Consider the following 25,209-nt stretch of genomic DNA (forward strand, 5'->3'; position numbering starts at 1 on the left):
GTTATCTCACTGTAGTGATATGTATATGCTGCTATATTCTTGATATAAAGTTCAGTCGAATGAACACAGATATCTATCAATCTCCGAAAGCTATAAAGCGTCAAGGTTGAGATGCAGACGAGGTTGGGTGGAGCCCGGGCCCTTTGATAACTCGTGAAAAATTCAAGTGTCACTGACATTGACTGCCGCAGTACACTACTTTAGTTTATTTTTACAAATCAATAATACAAAGAAAATCAAAAGAGTTGGTAAGCACATGTCAACATTTATTTGCTTTTGCGTATACAAATTATTCGACCTATTATTTAACGTATGTGGTGGCTCTAACTCTAAATGGCATACAATCATGTCATTAAGCTAGAGCGATGAAAATGCTCACGTGCCCTAAAAGCGTACAAGTACTTAATAGTTACAAACCAGAACCCAGAACATTGAATCGCTTGCGTCAACACATCGTTGGAACAAGGAACTTCAATGCAATTGAATATTTTATTCATAGTGTCTAGAGGTACATTCATTATTTTTGCATGAATAGTAGATGGGGGAATAAACTGAAATTGTATAAAATATCGCGGAAGCAGTGGACGCAAATACCAGTCTGCTCAGCAATTTTAATTTCAGGGACGACTTATGCAAATTGATGATATTTCCATTCCGCAAGCGAAGTAACTATGTTATGTTTACTCATAATTAAACTGTAGTAGTACAATCTCGGGGCCCTTTGCAGATAGCGCAGAAATATTGCCCCTGTTCCGACAACGAGCGGTAAATTGAGAGAGAAATATTTCTGATCCCTAGCACAGATTATTATACCACCAATACGAATACTATTTCGAATAAACGTTCACAAAAGTGTTTTATACAAGGCATTCATTTCTTTGGAGTATTTTTAACATGATTCTGTATTATGTTTTACTTTCTTTGCGTTGACCATAGACAATAAATTATAAAAATAAATAAAATTTTTGTTATTATTTAGGCTTCGATTGATAAGTACCTTGTACGAGTATGTCGACTTATTTGTATCAAGATCATCTTTTATAGTAAATCCTCCTAAAAAAATAAATGAAGTGTAAAAAATTTGTTATTACCTTTTTAAACCACATCTGGTTCCATGATTGCAGACTTTTTACATTATCCGTAATTCGTAGCTTCCAGAAACATCGATGAATCTAAACGAAATCAGTCACTGCTGCGATTCCAAGGGAATTTCTATGCAAATTAGTTTATCAGACTGGCAACATGATTCGCGCTGAATTGATGAGGTTTCGCCGACATTTCACTGCTGCAAATGTTACTTAATGTAATTTGTACTTCCTCTTCGCAACATATTTTCTAATACATATTTACAGTTGGCCTTAATGAAAAGTATGTATGTTTGACTATGAAAATAGACCCCGTAGTGCCTCAATAAAATTGATTTGATGTTTATCACTACGAACTCCACATTATACCCATACAGATTTTTCTACATGAGTGTCGCGGTAGCGGTAGCTAATGGTATAATAAGCATAAAACGAAAATCAGTACGCTTATATTTTGATAATTTAAAATATTTATTGTACCTACGGTTCTTTATAAAAACTTTCCAATTGGGAAACAAAATATCTTATCGCGAAAATGAAGATCCGCGACACGACATTCGGTGGTCTCGGACGGAATATAAAGAAAATATCAACGGCACGAAGGGTGACTTGATTCCTTGGAATGGTTGCGCAATCAAAACGAGGAAGTATAACACTCCTAATAAGAATATTATGGCAACATTGTCAATTGTTACGTTTTGCCAAATTTTCCGGCGTTTTTCAAGTAAATTTTGAAAGGAATATTATATACAGTAACGGGTATTACTTTTATTTCATTTCAAAAAGTATGACATATGATAAATGATATTTGATTAGTTTGTGTAAAATTGGATAAATTTATGTCAGGGCCCTACTCTCTAGTTAAAAGCTTTATCTCTGAATCTCAAAATCGAGTTCATAGTTTGTATGTAACCTGTTTTCCTCTTCTTCTCCATGCTTGACTAGCTGCCCATACGGGCCCATAGGAATATCGAGTAAAATGTAAAATTATTGTTTGATTCCAAGTTGTTATTATACATTGAACAAAGTCCATTGAATTTTACTGTAGAAACCTGATTACTGGAATGATGTTTTTACAAGATTGTACAAACAGCTTCACATAGATAAATTAAATATCTGTATCCCTTACATATATTTTTGTATTAAAGAAAATAAAGCGGGTTGTAAATCATGTCATTAGGCACCCACGATCGGCCGGTCTAATTGAAAATAAATCTCATTAAGGGATGTTCTTTACATCCCCCGTTGCCCCTGTTCCCCCTTTAGCTTTATTCTGGAATTGAAGAAATACGCAACCAATAAATTAATTGATGGAATATAATTTATTTTGTATAAGTAATTACCATGTGGAAACTGGGCAAAAATATTTAAAATTTAAAAACCAAATAATGTTGCATTAGATTTTCTCTGCCAAAGAATCTCAAAGTTGAGTATACAGTAAAATCTAATGGACTTTGTTGAATGTGTACACGAGTACAACCTGAAATAAATAAGTAATAATTCTACATTTTACTCGATATTCCTACGCCCCTACCTACTACCCGCTACTACTACCTGCTACCCGCCCTACGTGCAGCTAGTCTTATGTGAATTCAAAGACTATGATTTAGATTCATGATGTAGCTAAAATAAGATCACATTAATTTAATAAACTATGTACTCAGTACGGTAAAGGCATACAATACAGTAAACAAAAAAGAAAAATGAAGGAAACCTGCGGTCCGTGTTATGAAAATGACGACGATTTCATCCTGCATAGTATCAACTATATATATGCAGAGGAAAATCTACAAAGGCTTCTCGTCTTTTCCGGCAAAAATGTTTACTTTTTACTGCTCTTACTGGGATTCAAGTTTATTTGCATGAGTTTATTTATGGAAAATATACTTTTAGAATGAATAAAAATAATGTACATACCAAAACATTATTTCAACTTTATTTTATTTTGTATTTCAAATTTAAATGTGATAATGTAAAATAAATAAATAAATTTACCAAATTACCAAATCAGGTTAAAACAAATTCATTTCTCCAGATATATATACAAGTTACAATATCCATTTTCCTCTCTCTCTGACAGGCTTTGCTGACGAAGCCGTGTTACCTGAGAAATTAATTTCTACAAATTCCTGCCAACTCTCGCAAAACAATTAATTTCAGTTTGCTACAGTAACTTGGAATACAATGGAATATATAAGAAACTCTATCTAGATAATTATTGTAGTGTTTATAACTAAACACTACCATAATTATCTACATCAACAATTAAAAGCGCTAACGCGCTTTTGTGACATATATGCATGCATAATGGTTTAATAGTTACGTAAGTATATCAGAAGCCCTAACGGGGTAGAGTAGGCCTAAGAGTAGCTAAACTCGAAGACTACGTTTGGCTAGATAACGGGATGATGATTGAATGTGACAAGTTTAGCCAGCCCATCGACTATGAAAATAAATTCTAATGAATACCTCTTTCCTTGATTGACTTTCACCATCTTCACAATATAAAATATACCACCAGCTAGTTCTCCCAACTAGCTGGTGGTATATTTTATATTGTTTTGTCGCTCCCAATCCCGGGCCATTATGGAAGCATGCAAAATATATTCATTTCAATCTCAATCAATCTCTCCTGCTGACACTTTACTTACACCGTTGAAAGTTCCTGACACTCAGCGAGGGATCAATCAGGTAATTAAAACTACCCTGTGTAAAGACAAAGATCATAACTGCACCCGTTTGTTGGAACAAAGAGCGAACACTGTTTGACCTGACTCAGATATTGCTAGGGTTGGTAGTAACTTTTAACTACAGTCTGAAAATTCATATATTTGTGGCGTGTTTCAGTGAGGATTTGATGTCGTTTGCAGGTTCTGGCTACTTTTAATACCTATTTTCAAAAGATACTTAAACAGGAAATTTCGTTTCAGTAACTAATTAATTAAATTAGTTATTATAACTTGTTGCGTTGATCTTTAGAAAACAGTGTCTGTACGTTTTGACTTACTTGACTGACAACCCTATTCAGGGATTGGCAGCCTATTGGAACCATGGCAACTATGTTAGCAGATTTCTTTTCATTTCATTTAGGTACTACGCTTACAATCACTATACAAAAAATTCTGTTAATTAACAAAGCAAATATTATTTTATATTAAAAATTCCAGCGGGATGTGAATACTAAAATATATTTATGCTTTGAATTTCATAAGTCTCGTCTTTCTTTTGCTGACTCAAAACACAATTTAGTATCATAAAGGAAAAAGTCGTGCCTGTGAATAACGTAATGCAATGTACATTAATTATATTTATCTGTCTAAAATTATGTTTATATATATCTGCACGTAATAGTTATTCCATCAAATCATACCACAATAACTAAAAGTCCATTAGGAGCATGCTAAATGCTATACAATGTGGAAGATCGTCAATGTAATGAGATAACAGAATCATTCGAGTCTGTGGAAGTTGAGATTTTAGAGATAGAATGTATCTATTCTAATATCATCGATTCTATTCAGTTAATAATTTGATCGCACTATGATATGATAAAATTACATAAGAGCATAAGCTAAGATATTTGGTTAAATTATTGCATTCCAATTTCCAAGCTAAGTATAATATTATTGTAAAATATTGAATTCTCTCGAAAAGTACACAACGTCCAAGTCCCTATGTATTAAAATAAACTAACTAAAATGAATCTAACACTTATTTTCACTTATATAGCGGAAACTGTGTAGGGAATAATTTTAGAAACTTCTCAGCCGATTCCCAAAATTCTTTCACCAGAATATAGCTACATTATTTCTGAAAGGATACTGTCAATACCAATATTTTCACGAAAGCGAAGCACCGACACACCTAGTACTAGTACACCGTTGCTGAATAGGTTTTCCTGAATGAATGTTATCACTGTCCATAAGGAAAACAAAAAAAAACTAAAATACACAAGACATAAACAGACAGGCCTACATGTTGTTTTCATCAGACATTTAAAAAAAATAGACACCGACGTTTTCTTTCTGTAACTTCTGTATTTTCTGGCTGAACGCAGTCCGGCGTCAAATTAATATTTAACATGAGTAGGGGAGCCCTCGGAGGCTAACATTGGAGGACCGTGAGAAGCGTCACCTGCGACAAGAAACATGCATTACCAGGATAAACTGCGGCATTCAGGGAAAACCCACAAATCATTAGTCAGCCTTTTTTTACAATTCTGTCATGTCAGCTAAAGTTATTTGTATACAAATTATGAACTGTAAATGAAGGTATTGTAAGTTTATGATGATGGTGATAAGTTTAACATGCGTTTGCATATACTTATGTGTGAATGCTAAGTGTTACGTATACACATTACGTGATAGTTACAAGCTACCTATAAAACCATGCTTCTCCGGATAGGCATTCTACTATTCTTTTTTAGATTGTATTTGTATAACTAGAGAAACATCTTAAAAGGTAATAAAAATTTTGAATTAAAAAGAACCACGTCAATGTCGTGGTTTTGTCCCCAACGACTCATACATACTTTTGGAAGACATACAAAAACATTGATGTATAACTTGTATATAACACCCTATTTGCGTAGGAAGTTAAAATGAAAACTTGCTTAATGAAAATACCTATTACTATTTATAATTTTTAAAAGCATTCGCCTCGGCTTACGCCGCCCGGCCCCGTCGAGCCAGGACAGCACTGATACTACCAACATTCTCTTCAATTTTTCATTTCACTGCAGATAAATAAACGCCTCCACGCCGACCACCTGCCCGACGAGCTTTTCACTGTATTTTTCTGCCTTTCCGATTCCTCTCATTCATTTTGATACTGAACATTTGGAAAGCACTGCTGGATCTGAAAGCCGGTATTTATCTTTTTTAGTTTTATTAATTTTTTTCGGAAATTTATTTTCGAGTAAATTAAGTAGTGGCTTGAAGCTTCTAATGTAAGTAACTATTTTAAAAAATCAATGTGATATGGTTATACCATTTTTTTTTATCTTTAATGCATAATATCTATTTTTATAAGTTTATAAGTCATTAAATAAAATATAGGGAATCAAAATATTTTATTTCAATATTTTTTTGACGCGATAGCATTTAGCTTAAACCTAAAAAGTTCTGGAAGCAGAGGCTCCTTGAATTAACAGTAAGTAATAGTAGGGCAATGAACGTTTAGTAAAACTTCAAGATTGAATCAAAATCCTCCAGTAAACAAAGTTTAGAGTTAGATATTGAAGAGGTAGCCGACCATTCGATGGCTGCGGATCGCTCTGGGGAAGTTTTTATTAAGTTGGAGTTGGATTACAGATTGATGCGCAGCAGTGATCTAGCTTATCTGCAAATGCGACAAGACAACATAACGCGGTGCGATGCGACAATATAAAACGTATGTTATTATGTGTGGCCTGTGTTATCGCTGTAATATTAAATTTTGGCATCGCGTCGCACAGTATTCCATCCCTCAATGGGGACAGTGTCACTCGGCTGGTCGGGGTGAAAGAACTGATATCTAAAATTGTCTGTGACCTGACCTGCACCGGTTAGGAATTATTGTCCCTAATTATTGTCACCGATGACAAAACTTTTTTATTATAGCGGAGTGGAGGTGGATTACGACAGTCAATTATCTAAATACCAAAAATCAAAATGTTTAGTTCACTACTTAATTAAATAAAATCACGTATAATAAATATGTTTGATTTCAAAACTCCTCATCCTTGGTCATTGGTCCAATTTGAGATATGTTTTTCATTCAAAAATTATTAGGTGAGGAACCCAAAAAAACAAGCAAAAAATACGGTTCCAATTCTATTCCGGTGCATGCTCAAAGGTTGTACAAACCTGATCGAGTTGCAAAAAATGCAGCGCAGTTCAAATTGCCGGCCGGTACCGGTAGATAACCGTCGATCAAACCAGCGATACGGCACGTTTCCGATTGGGACCACCTGTATTTGCATCTTTTGGAAATGATTACGACACTCTACCATTTGTTTCATGTTCATGGCTTGTTCACAAAGAAAATGAAATAACTATAAAAAGGCAAAACATCGCGTGCAGTATACCAAGCGATCGTGACTAGACTAGATTGGGAATGCTGGGTCTACATTCCAATAATGCACATATCGTCTCATCAATAATTTTGTCTAAGTCTTCGAAATGGTAAATTAGGACACTTCCAATGACCTGAAAGATCGATTGAACACTAAGTAAATTCTCAAAAATATGAAACTTATAAGTATGGTTGCATTTTAATGTGTGTTCCGAAGAGAATACATAAGTATTCTCTTCGGAAGTAAGTATAGAGACGCCACAACTCAATTTAGCAACAAAAAGTAATATGTGAGGATGTGGTAAGCTAACAAAGGAGCGACTGCTTAGCACGATGCTATTGTGCTGAGACTCCAGAACAAACGAGAGAGCCTGACAGATGAGACATCATGGTCGAAATGATAAAAAGTAGGACCTTGTGAGGCCGCAATAAAAATATTAGATAAGTAGATTCATGATCAAATAGTGAACAATAACTAGTTTTTTGCCACGAACACAATAAATGTTGATGAGCACAATAAATCTTTTTTACAAAACTGTGAATATTTCAAAAACGACTTAACCGATTTTGATGCCCCACGAACTTGAAAATTCTATTGACAGATCCTACATATCTTTTCAATTTCATCAAAATCAGACCAACGGTTCGAAAGTTATTGCGTTACATACATACATACTAGACTTTCTGATCGGGAGGGCATACATACATACAAAACATGTATTTTTGCCCCAAGTCGAATTGTAGACCTTGCTCGCTTCGCTCGCTCAGTCAATTAATTTCAATTGGATAATAAAATCTAATTAAGTGAACAACTACCAAAAATTGGTTGTAAATGCGTCGGCAATATCACATTTACTCCCACGAAACATTATTAGTTATAAGTTACACTATATAAAATCCATATTTAGTTAGTCAAGTTTCTGTATTGTAATTATTTTAAGTGCAATATTCGCCGCCGTCTGCCCTTCAGACATTCACAAGGAATTTCAGACTACATCCAGTGCATGTGCGCGACATACGGATGCATGGATGCATGAGGCTTCATTACCTATGTTTTAATTAAACATTATTTTAAAATTCGAACACACTTTCGCTTGATTTTGATTGCAGTAATTGACTGTAAAAATTAAATTTCGAAAGAGGGTGGAATAGAAATCAACCTCGTGTAATGGCAGCAAGAGTTCACAGGACTTTCAGTTCTTACTCCAAAAAAACTTTATTGAAAAATAGAAATTCAATTTGAAAGTTTTCAGTAGTTTTGGAGCAGCGTCGGTATCAATGCACTGGTTAAAGCTGGGGATGGCAGGTCATTGGCCGTTCATCAAATAAGCCCTGAGCCCAGCGCTCTCTGGCATCGCCCCTTTCAGTAAATATGCCTCTAATTGCCTTTCTATTTTATTTCATGTATCAGCAGTAATTGGGCGGAGGTAAGTATTAATTCCTTCTTCCTTTTTTTGCCATACCTGTTTTTAGTATCAATAATCTATCAAGATCCTCGTTAGGTTTTCTAGGCCAACTATCGATAGTAAATTTTGACAATTTTTCGGAACACTTCTTTTTGTACAGCCCAATAAATCTTTTTAGTTGGTATATCTGTTTGGTTGGTGGTTACAGAACAGCGTAATAACCAACCCTACCCATTTTCATTATAAATTATATTTTAGAGACGTCTCCATAATTGACAAAATTAATGTAATATCACACCCTGTGACAGATGGTTATATACTTATCAGACGTAAAATTAACCGTAACTCAGGATTCTCACTAAGCACGTCCGTATATATTCAAGATAATATTAAATTTCCACAAACGGGATACAAAGTGAAGTTTAATCACGTCGACAAAATAAGTGTCCAGCAAAAGGTACCTATTTGTTTCTTGATAGTGAAAACACCAATAAAGACTATTCTTAATGACAGTGTAGTATGTCACGAATAAATATTTGCATGTTACATTATAACTTTTAAAATTTTTGGTCAGTTTGATCCTAGTAAAATTCTTAGGTATTTAATATTATATTTTTGTACAGACATAATCCTAATTAGTGATATTTAAGATGAGAATACTATTACTTTATCTTGTGAGTGCGTTAACTTTAACCTAATTAATAATAGCGTACAAAGAACATTAGTTGAGAGCGCTTATCATCAGTTCAGTGGGGGCAGAGTTGGATAAAGAACGTTGCATTCATTGTTTCTGTGATATTTTTTAAAAAATGAATCGTGTTTATAGTTCGCTTTTTATAAGTTTTTTATGTATTTCCAACAATGTTGTAAGTCAGAACTATGGTCAGTATCTCAAAATTCAAACAGTTTCAGTCATGATTCGCAAATGTTCATACATGAAAATACTATAGCACCATTCTTTATTATTTTCAGACTGGTATTCAAATTTTTTATGGATGAACGATTATTCGATTAACCAACAACCTCAAGATACGTACTTCACAAAAGCAAAGGTACCTAATTAATTATTTATATTAGTAAAGATAGTCAGTTGGATTAGCAATATGATCATTTTTATTTTATATCAAGTTTTTATACATTTTTGTACGTAATACTACAGTCATTTGTAATAAAGGATATTGATTTTTATGTATGATTAACATCTGGAACAACCATTTTCATCATTCAAAAAACATAAAATATCGGAATCGATTGGCCACAAATCGTAAATCGCAAAACAAAAATAATATCATAACTATGTATTAACTATTTATTGTATTTGCCAGACGAACGTGCGAACTGAACGTGTGGATCTCAAACTGTACTACGAAGTCCTTTGTCCAGACTGCATTGACCTGGACCGGACGCAATTCAAACACATTGTCAATGTGTTGAGCCCTTATCTCACTATCACAACGTATCCCTACGGAAATGCTCAGGTAACCAATAGTGGATGGAATACTTCTTTTCGTATGGCAAAATATGTGATTTAATTTTATTGATTGTTGTAATGATAGATAGTATATTAAAGTAGATTGTATAATAATTTTGAGAAATATAAGAACGTCTGAATTACGGACCTTAATAAGGAAAGATTTAGGTACTATTTCGATGGAGATTTAACTAAGTATATTCTAAGTTAATAATTATTAAAACATATTTCTCCATTATTACTCTGAATAAATGCTTGACTTTGACTTTGACAGATACTTACGAATTTCTAAAATTTTGTTTAATCATTCTTCATTTCTTTTTAAGTTCTTAAATATCCTATCATTCTATTTTTAGACTATCGAAAAGAATGGAAAAGTGCAATTCAAATGTCAGCATGGACCCAAAGAGTGTTACGGAAACAAACTACACGCCTGCACCCTTCAGCACATCACCAACCACAGGCAGGCCTTACTCTTCAACATTTGTATGATGGAGCCGAATAATAAGACCAGGGGATCTGATGATGCTTCAGCTACGAGGGTATAAAATATACTTATTATATTATAGACAATAGTATTACGATGGTGGTACTATATTATTTAGTTATATTATTATACAAAAATGCTACTTTGTATTTTTACACATTTGTGTCAATTTTGTAATTTTAACGTTTACTTCATAGAAGATTATAAATTTCAGTGTTCCAGAGAAATGCGAATAAGTAAAAATGCAATTACCCAGTGTGCGAAGGGTCAAGAAGGCAACCAGCTGCTCAAGTATTACGGTGAAGAAAGCAGGATAGCGAACTTTGAGTACGTACCTTACGTGCTGATCAATGGGTTGGAGTGGAAGGGCACCGACCTGATGCACGACGTCTGCGCAGCTTTCCACGATCCTCCAGGCGTTTGCTTCGACAATAAAAATGCCATAGACGGGGGCTACTTTGTCCAAAGAACGGGTTACTTTGATTGACCCATAGCATAATAATAATCGCCTGAGCTAGGCATGCGACAAAATTTTATTTTAAAACAAAAGTCAATGGAATTTTATTAATTAAAAGCCATAAAATTATACTGACTTGCTGTTTTATTGCAACCAAATATTTTACGGGGGTCGGCCCGAAGTTATCTCCTAGAGCCATAGTAACGAACGATTACTTATTGGAATTTTATTGATTTTTTAAAGCCTCACTATAAATTAGCGAAAGGAACAAAAAAATTTTCAATATTTTCGATTAAAAAAAATTCTGAAAATCTTTATTTTTTTGGTTTCCTATTTTTTTACAAATTAATTAAGTAAGTAAGGTGACCATCAAACACGCTTATGCAAGGATGCATTTTCAATAGTCTCCAAACCAAAATATGGTTCTATGAATATTGAATTTTATTAGTTTTAATTTATTGCTTTAAAATAGTTGTGGTATGTTAATGAACATTTAACGTAACTTCAATAACATAATTACATGTTATCATTCAAGTATGTTGATTTTATGCCTTAAAATTTTAACATTACTTTCTACCGTGAAAATTACTTAAATACCATTTATGAAGGTAGGTATATCGTGTGTATATAAATGGTGTATAATATATATATACCTAAGTAGTTTGTCGGACACAAAGCTAATTATATTGCTGTTGTATACTTATTTAAGTACTTTCGATAATGATTGGTATTTATATTTCACTTTTTATAAATATTCTGTGCATTTTCAACATATCTTATGCTCAAAATGGTCAGTATTAAAATAAGAAAACTCATTTAAATATGTAATTTATGTGTATTGGATATAATGTTATGTACATTTATTTATGATACATTATTTTCAAAAAGCAAGTTCTATATTATTTATTATAATACAAGTAAATGTAAGTATTATATATATGACGAGACGACGAGTTTTTAACCCCCGATGACACAGAAAAGAGATGTTATAATTTTGACTTATCTGTGTGTTTGTATGTGGCCTCGTAATAGCCAAACGGCTGAACTGATTTTAATCAAGTTTTTTTTTATTTGAAAGCGAATTTGATCGAGTGTTCTTCTAAGTTCGGAAAATGTGCGTTTAGCCGTTTGGAAACTGTCTGCTCTTTTCTAGTAGATAAGATGATGCCAAAAACTTTTTATTATATAATAATAACGTAATTTTGTAAACATAGTAGCTATGTGAATTTTTCAGGCTTGTTAGATATTTTTAGAAGTAATGAAAACGAAGATTTGCAATTGACGAAAAATCAGGTAAAACCATAATTATATTTTAAAGAAAAACATAAATAATTATTTAAAATTCAGATAAAATAAATAATATAAAACATTATAATGAAACAAAAACTAGTAGTTTGTAGCTTTTTGTTAAATTACTATGTAGTATAACATTCAATGTGAAAAAGTACCTGTGAAGGATTACTGAATTTTGTTCAGCTTCGACTTTGAAAACCATCTCCTTAATTTATCATTAGTAATCTGAAAATATGTATCTACATACATATCTAATATTCACCTGATACTATTTTTCAGGCAGCCGAGCAGTCTGAGACTGTTGACCTAAAAGTTTACTACGAAAGCCTATGTCCAGCGTGTAAAGATTTAGATCAGACACAACTCAAGCGTGTTATCAATCTGTTAAGCCCTTCTCTCAATATTAAAACTTATCCTTATGGAAATGCTGATGTACGTACTTAGATTTTGATTGATATTTATCGTTAAAATTAAAGTTATAAACACAAAAAAAAATGTTTGTTACTGAAACTAAGAAGTTACTAATGTAGATGTAATTCAACTGGTTCAGACATAGAATTTTCTATTTCTTTCTTCAATATCAAATAATGTATATAGTAATTTATTTTGCCTTAGACATGGGAGGATAATGGCAAGGTGGAGTTTAAATGTCAACATGGGCCAGAAGAATGTCACGGCAACATGCTGCACGCCTGCAGTCTACAACACAATCCCAACCACACTCAGGCTTTGCTCTTCAACATCTGCATGATGGAATCAACCGATGACTCACAAGGATCCGACGATGCAGCGGCTGCAAGGGTAAAATACCTTTTAAATACTTAAAAAACTCAGGTTTCTTTGTTTTTAATAATGATATTTAATAAGTTTAAAGCCATGAAATAAAAGACATAAGTCAACTACATATTGAAAGATGTTTTTTAACTCCCGACGACAGAAGGAGGAGAGTTATTGTATTGAGTTGTCTGTGTGTCTGTATTATATCTGTCCGTGTACTACTGAATCGATTGTTTTATTATTTGAAAGAGTATTTAATGTTCTTAGCTATGTTTGGAAAATATGTGTTCAGTCATTTGGAAGCCGTCAGATCTTTTCTAGCAGATGAGAGAATGCCAGCAACTACAGAGTAATTTTTAATTTAATTTTCATTTCACTTCAATATTGGTTTAAAATAATGCATATTATTAATAGCTACTTAAATCAGCTGCGACTCATAACCTTTTGATTTTCAGTGTGCAAGTGAAATGAATGTAGAGGTATATAAAGACGCAATTATCGAATGTGCCAATGGTGAAGAAGGAGTGAAATTACATAAGTATTACGGCGAAGAAAGCAAAAAGGCAAATTTTAACTATGTACCCTTCGTGCTGATCAACGGACAGGAGTATACATTCAAGAATTCCTTGATGGAAGACATCTGTGCCGCCTTCAAAAACCCTCCAGAAACTTGTCGCTACTCGTCAGAACTCCTCAACGGTTAATTCCAGGAACATGATTTTTGTCACGCATGCATCAATATACCTTATGATAAAAAATATCTTCCCACATTAAAAAAAAATAAAAAGAACTAATTCTGTTTATAAATCTGATTTCAGTTTTAAGATAGGCAAGTCATCGTTAGTAGGTAGAGTACCTACTAATTCCATGAGGCAATTAGATTAACCAATAAATCATACATATTTCTGCATACATAAATTTATTTGATGTCATATTTCTTTAATATATTTACTAAATATAAAAATATTTTTATTATATCTCAAATTTTTATGACTGTTACAAATAATTCTTCCACATATTTACAAACTCGTACCTTTTCTTTATCGATATGATTTTTATTTATTTGATACTTTTTCCTTGTATTGTTAGATGTGAACGTAGGTACATAATTATTGTACAATATAAATTAAAAAATAAGTTTTTCTGTGCTAGTCTAGTCTAGTCTTTTATACAGAAAATTTATTTTAAAAAATATTTTAGATATCGCCACACACGCGGTTAAAGAAAAACCTAACTTGAAAAATGAGGTATGTGTTTCATAACTATCCCGTTTCAAATATTCATAATCTAGCTAAAAAAGAAACAATGTTATATATGTCTAAACCCTGTACTGTATTTTGACACATATTTTATTGAACTATACATGAAGTTTACACAACCATTTAATTTAAATAAAAACTCCATAAAATACATGTCATCTGTAATATTAGTTCAAGTGATAGTAACATTCCTAAACCTTCTTGGGGTTGAAATGGAACAATTTTTGGGATTTAGTGGAATAAGCCATTATAACCTGTTAACACATATAAATATAATTAAATGTGAATGAAGAAGTTTATGAAAGAGTCCATTACCTATGCGTTTTTACGGCAAATGCATAAGTATGGTTTGATGAACTACATATTATTATACCTAAGTAATAATAATACAAAAGGTATTGAAGTAACTTGGTGACTACGTACCTACAGTCTTGCACACTACAACGCAACGTTTGCCATTTTATCTAATCAGCGACGGTGCGCAGGTTAAAGTTAACGTCAAATACGTACGTTTGACGTTAACTTTAACCTGCGCACGTCAAATCTAAGGAGTTGACAAAATGAATGAAAGCTTGTAGAAAATGATAAACTGATGTACAACATCTAAAATATTTTTTGTATTTATGATAAAATTATATTATCATTTTCGTTTAAGAAAATATAAATATAATGAAAATATATTAAATGTAAATACTTACAATTTGCAACTAAAACGTTTGTTCTAGTCACCTCATACGATTTAACTCATTAATAAAGAATGGTGTGTGTGATTGTTTATGTATGAAAGAACAAAATTTGTGATCTCAAGATTTCGTTTTCAGACAGCAGGGCCGGACGTTGTAGATGTCAAGTATTTTTACGAGACCTTCTGTCCAAAATGCATCAAATTCGAGAGGCAGTTCGAAAATGCAATCAATTTATTGAGTACTCGCCTTTTTATTCAGACTTACCCCTACGGAAAAAGTAAGGTAGAAAATTCTTTTTAAATAATTGTCTTCAAAAATATTTGTAAGTACCTACCCTGTAGACGTCGCAGCACAGTCCGTAGCTTTTGCTACGAAACGTTTTAAGAGGATCACTAGTCTTTTCGGAAAACAGTTTTCTTTGTAATAAAAACACTATATACACATAGTTTTGTATATTTAATATCAATATAGATAAAGTTTTGAAATCTGTTGCAAGTCATAGGTTTTTCTGATCTGCAACAGATTATAAAACAATGCACATGCGATGTTGGTTTCTCGTTTTTCCTTTCTTCCAACGTTTTTTCTGTCAATCATATTTTGTCTTAAGAGTAATATCAAAATTTGCCAATATTATAGAAGTTAACATTACTCTGTACGTATAAGTTAGATTTAAAAATTTTAAATACTTTTGTATCTTGACTATAACTAGACGCTATTTTTTTCTCTCTTTAGATAACATTAAAAAATGGTAAAGTGTTCATTAAATGCCAGCACGGACGTAAAGAGTGCTACGGCAATAAGTTACATGCGTGTGTTCTCAAATATTTTTCGAACCACACTGAAGCGGTGCTCTTCAACATTTGCATGATGCACATCAACGGGTCTAATGATGCAACGGCAAAGAAGGTAACGTAACTGCTATTTCATAAACCACAGTCAGCGTTGAAACTTCCAGCAAATATCTATGCTGCAGACAAACAGACAAATTTATTAAAACATGCATACTTTGTTTTATAAATAAAAAAGTAATTAGTTAACTGCCTGAAATAAAATGTTAACTAAGTTTACGTAGTTACGGGCATTTCTAGATATATTGATTTAATTGATTGTTTATATTTTTTGGTTTTGTTGTGAAAACTATACCTTTACCTTCCAGTGCTCACAAAAATTTAACGTGAATGTTAATCCAATATTGAAATGCGCCAAAGGCATTGAAGGCGTCCACCTGCTGAAGTATTATGGTGAAGAAAGCAGGAAAGCAAATTTCGAACGCATTCCATTCGTGCTAGTGAACGGGGCCCATGTTCGGTGGAACGGCAGCGACTTCTCACGGGTCCTGTGCGGCGAGTTCAAACAACCTCCGCCGAATTGTTCCAAGATTAGTTTGAGAGGAATAGATAATCACAACGGCACATTAGGCAACGGAACTAAATTGATGCACTACAAAAATGTTTAATCATCAGTGAAAAAAACATTTTTGTATCCAAAGTTCAAATTAATTAAAACAGGGGTTTAAGCCAAGCTGAAAGTAGAAAATGCGTTTAATTGTACATTGAAAAAAATATTCTAGAATACTTATTTTTAAATATTATATATAATTTTAGAGACATACCTTGTCAGTAATAATGGAATGGCTCTTGATGTTTACGCATGATTAAAAAAAAAAATCTATTACATTTACGGTGGGTAAGCTTTCTTTTGATATCTCAATAATTTTACATTATATTTAGGCAAAGTTTATGTTTTAGAGTTAGAGTTTTAGAATCTAAGTTTTGCCTAGTCTCTGTTATTTTTACATCATAGTCGAGATAAATCCTATAAAACCTGCCGATATGATTGCAATAGACCCGAGCGGGACACATACTCGTATAGCTCCTATTATTCCCATCAAACCGAGCGTCCGACATCACAAAGAGAATCGATTTGTAGCATATGATAGCTCGGAAGTGTTAGAATTGGAAGCCACGTGACAGTGTAGTCGTAACTTGATAGCCCAGGTTTTACTAGACTACTAACTATAAAAAGACAACAAATTAAAAAATACATAAGTAATAAGCTATCTTCGTTCATAAATTCAGTCGTTAGATATGAAATAAAAGAAGTAGTATTTCTCAGACAACATTTAAAGTTAACAAAGAAAAGTTGTGTCTTAAAATTATTGCTAAAACTTACAACCAGGCGTTAAGGAAAGTACAAAGTGGTGGTAATGGTATATCTACGGAATTAAAACTATTTTATATAAGTATGTACGGTTGGTATATATATGTAAAATTAAGTAACTTTAAATCAACTAAATAAACAAACAAAATTAGCTTAATAAAGTCGACGAATTACTGAGCCAATGCCATAATCGTATTTTATTCATATTTATACCGCTGCAAGGTCCGAGAGAAGGTAAGGAATGCAGCGGTTATGCACCTATGAATCATGAGGTGAACATTCCAAATATTCGTTTCTTCTTATGACTAAGAGAATTGTAGTCAGTGACCATAATACGGCTATACAAGTTCGAAACAGAAGAAATAACTTTAGTAACAATGACGCATATGAAATTTAAGTATGCCTACATTTTTGTACCTAATAAAGAAAAATATAATATTATTAGGTGCTCATCAAACAATGGCCGAAATTACTGAAAATGAATCGTGCTGAACGTAATATTTTTGAAAGATATTTCAGTTCGCCACATAAAATTTGCCATGTATTTGTAAGTTCTTTATATCGTTGATGAATGAGACACCTAGATATTGTGAAACTAATATAAATTAAATTGATTTTCAAAATCCAAGCATCGAGTAATCCCAAAGGGAGGAGAACTAATTAATACTCAGTAGTTTGCTTCGTCGTCAGTAGAGTTTGCCCTGGGGACCGATTAATTGGTATCGGACATGATTGCTGCACTTACAAGTGTCAATAGCCAAGTTCCAGGTGGAACCCGATCTATTATCGAATTTCTAAATGAACTGTCCGTTGTGAATACTCGTACGATAGCCAATGTAATTACAGCATTTTACAGTAAGTTGTAAGACAACATATTGTGTCTTAAAAGCTATATAGTTTTAACTAATATGACAATTTTAATGGCAGTTCTCTATTTTATGCTTTCTTTGTTTCCTAGCTAAAAACTAAAATAATTTAGAGCTGCAGCAATTGTGACGTAGATATCTTCGATTTAATTACTTTCTGGTTAGAATCGACTAAAGTTATGAGCATGAGAAAATTATCTACGTCAACAAAAGAGGTTAGTTTTTAAAATGTTCGAAAATAAACACATCTCACAAACACAACTATCTCACAAAATCCAGACCGACATTTGCCATTTCGTGCATTAACATTCAACTCGCGCACATTATTCATTATTTCCACGAAACATTAGCCACTGGTTTAACTGTGAAAAATGGTCAAGACTTGGTTAAGGTGAAATAATGTTGATATATTTTAATGTATGCATGGTAACGACTCGTTTATAGCAATGGTGACCGGCCTTCCGCTTCGTGTTCCGGTTTCGTATTTAGTGCCTGACGAAGTCAACTAATAATTACACAATAATGATTTAACTTTATTGGAAACGAGCTGTTGCCTACGGCGACGACCCCATGAATCTTCCACCTAACCTATGTCCTTTTCCGATTTCCTAACCACCATAAGCTCTTGTCACGAACAAGTCGCATTTTGGCCCTCTCATAACAGTTAAGAGTTTCGCATCTTTTAATTACTTTTCTTATAGGTACATTACTTTTTTCAGTCTCCTCATAAAAAAGTCACCATACTGACTCTCTGTTCCTGTGAGTAATTATAATAATTACTCTCAGATAAAAGTTTCCGATTGTAACGTAAATATATCTGAGATCCTACATTCAGGTATGTAACATGTAATATAGAAGATTCAAACGAATTTCTGAACAAAAAAACACTGTTGTCTCGACAGCAGCGTTGCTAAAACTTGCGATTTAATTAAAAACTACCGTCTGACTGCACTTTAAATGACATACAAGGGTATCAAACATTACTGTATGCACATTCATTACTACTACGTGTAGTTGCACCGTATGGGAAATATTCCGTCTCGCGTGAAAGTCACAAGTGCATGCTTTGATAGACCAGGTAAAAATTTATGTAAATTTAAACATAATAAGAACACTGTGGTTAACACCAGTAAATTCGGATATTTTTATAGCTGTTTCATTTTTATTATCTGTTTCATTTTGATTTTTAAAGTTAGTATCTAGTAAAAAAAGTATAATATGAGAGTGCGAAATTACTACAAATGGCGGCTAAAACAAATAATACTAATACAAATGTTAGCAAACTACGACTACTAAAAATGTAATCAAACAACTATTGAAATTATTTGATTAAAGAAATTACGAGTAGTTTCACCTCTTCAAAAGAGTAGCCTTATTTTTCAAGTCTAGGAGGAAATTTGTGAATATATTTATTTATATGTACTCAATAATAACGGTCGAAAATAATGCAAACAGCGCTGACTAATGACAGATACCTTAATTTTGGATTTTGTGAACACGCACGCGTTTATGACGTTGGACACGTAACCAGTAATTTACTTTTATCACATGGTCTGATCTACTGAAATTTCAGTTCACAGCTATAAATTTCCATCTACCTTCATCAGCTTTATATTCATGACAAAAGCTATCATTAACCTTAAAAATGCTCAACCATTCCACACAGATTAAACGGGAATTCGGAAAAGATAATAAAATTTCCATTTATTTTAAGCTTAAAATACCTTGCGTTAAATCTTGCAGTAAATTCGGCAACATATCAACTATTTTCCAGAATCTCGTTTGTGTTCGTAGAAATTGATTCCTGAAAAGGGTCTTCTCATCGCCGGCATACCTTTCACCTGTTTCCTGATTAGGTACTGCTTCGAGAACTTTATCAAATGTAACTAAATAAATAATCATTGTATTGTACAGACCAAGTATAATTTTCGAGCCATATCAGAAAAAATACAAAGATTTCGGTAAATATTGAATATGATAAATTCCCACAGGTTACTTTTATTTAGCATTTAAACAGTAAACATAATTAAATACTATAACCTCTGACATAAAAGTTTACTCAGGGGAGTATATTTTTATGTCAGACTAGCTTTTGCCCGCGGCTTCGCCCGCGTGAATTTCATAGCAAAATCTCAGTAATTTTATCGCGTAATCTGTATGATATATATATGATTCAAGTTTGAATTTTTTCTCATCTTTAGTTCAATTTTCTGTTTCCCGCTGTGTGTCTCGTCCCGCAAACTTGTCCAATCCCGCTTCCTGCTATATAATGCCCGTAGATATCCCGTACCGTTTCCTACATATTGTGCCATCATGTTTTTTGCAATGTGTCTCGTCCTGTTTCCCACTATGTGTCTCCTTCCCACTTACCGCTCCTACTCCCACTCCCGCTTTCTGCAACGCTTGCCGTCCCATTTTCCATGACGTTCTAGGTCCCGGTTTTTTATTAACCACAAACGTAAATTAAACATTTTTTGTATTTACTATTACTGTTATTTGCTACAAAAAGTAAGTGTGTGTAAAGTAATTTTCAGAAATTGTCTGTCAGTCAGTCAGCCAGTCAATCACTCAGTCACGGAAAAGTTTTATACTGATATATTGATACATACTGCGCCCATTATATCTATATCAGACTTTAATCGATAAAAACAATATTTTTATATTCTGTTTACACCTTTCTACAAATTTTAAAGTAAATTGGCTCCGTGGATTGTTATTTTAATTTTCGTACAGAACCCTCCTCATTTTCCGGGATGAAATAACTATAAGATGTTAACCCGGGATTCCGAGGAATTTTTGATTCATAATTAGTTTTTCAATTATTCTACGGGAATCTGACCATTTACCGGGATGAAATGTATCTAATTTTCCTACAGGACCCTCCTCATTTTCCGGGATGAAATGTCTATAAGATGTTAATCCGGGATTCTGAGGCATGTTTGATTCATAATTAGTTTTTAATTATCGTACGGGAATCTGACCATTTACCGGGATGAAATGTATCTAAATTGTTAACCCGGTATATAAGGTACCTACATACCAAATTTCAAGCAAATCGGTCCAGTAGATTTCGAGTGATACGCGTTCAGACAGATAGACAGACAGACCGACAGACAAAAAATTCCCAAACTATATTCATCATCTATATCAGTAACAAAGTATATTCCATGAAGAATTTTAAAAAATATCCGATGTACAAATTTGACCTTTCTTCAATTTTATTATATGTATTGATACTTTCTAACCTACAGAGTAGTATTTGTTCAAAATAAAAAAAAAACAGGATAACCTTATAAGACGACCCGCAGCGACCTTTTTAATTAAATGCCAATTTAGGTAAATTAACAAATGTTGTCATTCGTTACGCAGAGGCATTATATTCATAATAATAGTTGGACGTCACACTGCGCCAAATCCATCGACATGAAGGTCTCCAGCTATTCATAGTACCTACAGGTATAAACCTCTGTACAATGCCTCATTACAGCAAAAACCTTGTATCATTGAAATTGAACACTGTTACCGCAAAAACTACAGACGCAGGATTGAAATATAATCTAAAATCTAGACAAGGTTTATAAGAAATCGATTAGACTGATGGTCTGATACATAATTAACAAGAGATATAGCCAACAACTATACAGTTAACAGCAAATATATTGACAACGTAAATTATAAGTTAATTAAAATAATAAGTTAATTAATAGTAAGAATAGTGCACATGATACGAGTACATGCGTGGATTAAATAAATGATTTCAATATACATTCGTTTCATGAATCTATAATAACAGGATTAATTGAAGGAGTTAAAGTAGCTGCTCAACTTCCTGTAATAGCTTGATGACTAATTTACAATATTAGACCTTAACACACATACATTAAAGAAATTTGAAATTAGTCAAATGAAAATAATAATTCGGTATAGTGTTCCTCAAGGATGTATTTTGGGAATCTATATAAATTCTCAAAGTTACTTATGAATGTTATATGTTATAAATATTGTCCAGTCTCTATACTTTGGTACTTTCTTCTCCCCAGATTTTGGGAAAAGTCACATTTATTTATTTGGCTTGGGTACCACATTTACGTTCAATTTTAAAGCTTGAATTCAAATAAAAAATAACAGAAAAGCACGAAATATCAGCAAAACATTCCCTACCTAGAGTGCACTGTAACTAAAATAACTTTGCCAGTAATACCCTATACTTCAAACACCACCATCAGTTACACTACTTCAGCGCCAACAATCATTGTCAATCACAGACACGTTCCTTGCTTAGGGAATGAATAAAACACGATCGTACTATTTACTTGCACGCACACTCGCTTATATCGTTGTAGTAATATCATGTTTTTATTATTGGCACGATGTCTAGTTTACTCGTTTATCCAAGTTATTTACATTTTATTTCTACTTTGGACGTCAGGAAATGGCAGCACGTGATATTTATATAAGAATTTGCTGGTTTTCAATTGCAATTTTTTTATTAACTTAGGTAGACTATTATTCCATTTAATACTATTAGAAGGTATTATTACTGAACAAATAACCATCACATAAGTAATTTTGTACCCAAAGTATTACGGTAATCGATATAAATCTACGTTACGCTGCTGTAAACAAATTATTTTAGGTATATATTTTAAAATTTTACTACCTATATAAAATACGATCCTAATCAATTTCTCCGAATCAAGTTCATGTAAACAAATAAAGAAACGAATGACTTTTAACTCCACCTGACCACCGTCTGTTTGTGCGACGACCTTCATTGCAGATTTCCCAGATTGTCTGATCATTTCAATGATATATTTTTTCATTAATAAATCATTCTAAAAAACGGTTGTTGTGCTGACATCAGTGCCATGATTCACGCAATCATCGATAAAAAGGATACTAACTATCGGTGCAGTCTTCCTGGTGAATAGCGATGACGATGTCGTTGGCGAGGCGAGCAGCAAGGCCAAGGTTTTTGTTATGTAAACTAATGCCATGGCGGAGTAGTCACGTCAGTTTTTACACGAGTGAGGATAGAAATCTCACTTAACATGTATACACGTTCTAAATAAGAAATAATTATATGATTTTTTTTTCATTCTTTTATCTGAAGATGACGATGATGAAACGAATAAATGAAATTTAAAGAGCTACATTTAAAGGCGTATAGTCTTACATGTAGTATTTTAGAATATTCTGAATTCCGATGTTATTACAATGTACAATTCCAGCTTCGCAATTATAACTTTGACAATTCAAGGATGTGTATATATTTATCATGGAATTAGTAGATACTACGTTTACTAAATCCATGAGATTTGTTCTAAATCAATAGGTATGCCTTGTTCTTCTTTATGTTGAATAAATAAATTATTATAGGGAGTAACAAGTTAAATTCATATTAAAGACTTGGATAACAAGACACGCCTAAAAGAATTTAACATGCATAGCTAAAATTTTTTTTTCTTTTAATCTAGTGATGTGGCCGACTCAACCTCTGGCGATGCGGTCAGCGCTAATCGGCGCGCTAATGTGCCAACAATACAAGCACGCCCACTAATAACTATTGAAGGACACTGTGGACTTCAGTGAGCTAAGTCTGATGCATAATTTCTTTACAAATTTCTTTAATTTCTGTAAAAACTACAGAAATCGAAATGGAATGCACCACTTTAAACTAAAGTCAAGTTTAGATTGCAGCCCGTATACAAAAATTCTTACACTTACCGTGTTTCAAGAGTAACATGTGTTTAATTATTTCACGTACTACTTACTTAACTGCTGGAACTCTTCCATTGAACCTCATGAATTCACCAATTTCGCAGATAAATGTACTACTACTGCTTCAAATCTAGTAAGTAGAAATGATTAAGGTATTACGAAAACTAAAATTGTGGTGTTAAGTAATTACTTTGCAAAATATTTCAAAGTTTACTTCAGTTAGACAGTGGAAATCAATTTACAAAAATATTTCGTGATATTGATGAATCTCTTGCAAGAAAAATTTCGATAAATGTTTTACTCGAAGTCAAGAATACCTAGAAGTGGAAACAAAACTTTTACTCTCATTCTATTGAGGATCGACGCGACACAGTAGATAGCGAATTTTCTGAAACGAGCAGTCGTCGATACACACACGCCTCATCACACAACTGCATATGTGGTTTTAGTAAGTGTGAGGGAGTTAGAATGATGTAGCAAATCCGCAGACATCAAGGTGGCAAGACCCCCCGTCGCCTGAGACTTGGCAGCTCGCCCTGGTCCCGAGCCAGCATCGGCTGCCGCGCCACGTGCTGTTCAAACATAACAACTTCACTATACAAAAACACTGATTTGTCTGTCCTGAAACGTTTATGACATTACCTACTAATAACGTAATTTACGTCATTTACAGAATTACTTTTCTTGCCAAAATAATTTAACCTAGTTTTTAGTCTGTTTAGTTAGTTAGAAGTTCAGTACAGACTATCAAATATTTCGCAGGCTGATTCACTATTTATTAAGCGTGATGGTCGCATAAGTCAAAATCATGCTCTCTCACCCGATATTTAAACTTGCAATTATGCAAATTCGTTTTCATAGAAGGCGGTACCGAGCGGAAATAATTACGTAGCTTGCCATATTTTGAAGATAAAACTGCTTGTCCTGATGTACTACTTAGGTATATGGTCTTAAATTACAAATATATAAGTAATACTTCATTCGTATCTGATAGGACAGACAGCAGAAAGCGACTTCGCTTTATACTAGTTATGTGTAGTGATAGTGATTTTAAACTGTTTACCCGCGACTTCGTCAGCATAGAATAGTTACTTCTGACTAAATGATTATATTTTTTGTGGTTTATGTATTAGTAATCTGACATGAGTAAATACCCATGTCAGATTACTAATTTCTAAGACCAATATTTTTGTGAAAGTTAAGTCGTCTTTGTCCATCTGTGTTGGCCGGCTTTTCAATTCAATTATAGTCTCTTGGGGGTTGAATTTTGAAACAAAACAGTAGCCTATGTTTGAACGGGGGTCTTTAACTACACTCATACCAAATTTCATTAAAATTGGTACTGCGGTTTAATTGTGAATGCAGAATCGACCGACAAAAAGACTTTCGCATTTATAATATTAGTATGGATGAGCTAATTTACCAACGCCATATGAGTAAATATGACTATATAGTTGTTTACCATTTTCGCTTCCTTAGGAATACTA

At 33.1% G+C, this 25,209-nt stretch overlaps 3 protein-coding genes across 5 annotated transcripts; all 3 read left to right on the forward strand.

Annotated features, from left to right (window-relative positions):
• Positions 1-9,271: 9,271 nt before the first annotated feature.
• On the forward strand, positions 9,272-11,095 carry LOC128679562 (GILT-like protein 2). The gene is made up of 5 exons (XM_053761882.1): positions 9,272-9,427; positions 9,518-9,597; positions 9,871-10,023; positions 10,373-10,558; positions 10,718-11,095. Exons 1-5 carry the CDS (start codon positions 9,355-9,357, stop codon positions 10,988-10,990), a joined length of 765 nt encoding a protein of 254 aa, XP_053617857.1. The 5' UTR covers positions 9,272-9,354; the 3' UTR covers positions 10,991-11,095.
• A 496-nt stretch (positions 11,096-11,591) lies between these two features.
• On the forward strand, positions 11,592-14,007 carry LOC128679568 (gamma-interferon-inducible lysosomal thiol reductase-like). 3 transcript variants are annotated; one of them, XM_053761896.1, is made up of 5 exons: positions 11,592-11,750; positions 12,195-12,253; positions 12,533-12,685; positions 12,869-13,054; positions 13,486-14,007. In XM_053761896.1, the coding sequence occupies exons 1-5, from the start codon at positions 11,681-11,683 to the stop codon at positions 13,732-13,734; spliced, it is 717 nt and encodes a 238-aa protein (XP_053617871.1). In that variant the 5' UTR covers positions 11,592-11,680; the 3' UTR covers positions 13,735-14,007. The 3 variants fall into 3 exon arrangements, with proteins under 3 accessions (XP_053617871.1, XP_053617891.1, XP_053617880.1); XM_053761916.1 differs by lacking the exon at positions 12,533-12,685; XM_053761905.2 differs by lacking the exon at positions 12,195-12,253 and having other exon boundaries at positions 11,596-11,750.
• A 3-nt stretch (positions 14,008-14,010) lies between these two features.
• Positions 14,011-17,316, forward strand: LOC128679583 (GILT-like protein 2). Its single transcript, XM_053761928.1, has 5 exons — positions 14,011-14,127; positions 14,231-14,277; positions 15,111-15,257; positions 15,708-15,881; positions 16,132-17,316. The coding sequence occupies exons 1-5, from the start codon at positions 14,079-14,081 to the stop codon at positions 16,429-16,431; spliced, it is 717 nt and encodes a 238-aa protein (XP_053617903.1). The 5' UTR covers positions 14,011-14,078; the 3' UTR covers positions 16,432-17,316.
• The last annotated feature ends 7,893 nt before the right edge of the window (positions 17,317-25,209 follow it).

Source organism: Plodia interpunctella, chromosome 2, assembly GCF_027563975.2.
Source record: "Plodia interpunctella isolate USDA-ARS_2022_Savannah chromosome 2, ilPloInte3.2, whole genome shotgun sequence".
Classification (NCBI taxonomy): domain Eukaryota; kingdom Metazoa; phylum Arthropoda; class Insecta; order Lepidoptera; family Pyralidae; genus Plodia; species Plodia interpunctella.

Excerpts from the sequence above, each read along its gene's own strand:
- LOC128679562 (XM_053761882.1), top strand. The coding sequence starts at position 9,355 with ATGAATCGTGTTTATAGTTCGCTTTTTATAAGTTTTTTATGTATTTCC. Across the intron at positions 10,024-10,372 it reads ATCCCTACGGAAATGCTCAG|ACTATCGAAAAGAATGGAAA; the intron begins GTAACCAATAGT and ends TTCTATTTTTAG. Across the intron at positions 10,559-10,717 it reads ATGATGCTTCAGCTACGAGG|TGTTCCAGAGAAATGCGAAT; the intron begins GTATAAAATATA and ends TATAAATTTCAG.
- LOC128679568 (XM_053761896.1), top strand. The coding sequence starts at position 11,681 with ATGATTGGTATTTATATTTCACTTTTTATAAATATTCTGTGCATTTTC. Across the intron at positions 11,751-12,194 it reads CATATCTTATGCTCAAAATG|GCTTGTTAGATATTTTTAGA; the intron begins GTCAGTATTAAA and ends TGAATTTTTCAG. Across the intron at positions 12,686-12,868 it reads ATCCTTATGGAAATGCTGAT|ACATGGGAGGATAATGGCAA; the intron begins GTACGTACTTAG and ends ATTTTGCCTTAG.
- LOC128679583 (XM_053761928.1), top strand. The coding sequence starts at position 14,079 with ATGATTTTTATTTATTTGATACTTTTTCCTTGTATTGTTAGATGTGAA. Across the intron at positions 14,278-15,110 it reads AACCTAACTTGAAAAATGAG|ACAGCAGGGCCGGACGTTGT; the intron begins GTATGTGTTTCA and ends TTTCGTTTTCAG. Across the intron at positions 15,258-15,707 it reads ACCCCTACGGAAAAAGTAAG|ATAACATTAAAAAATGGTAA; the intron begins GTAGAAAATTCT and ends TTCTCTCTTTAG.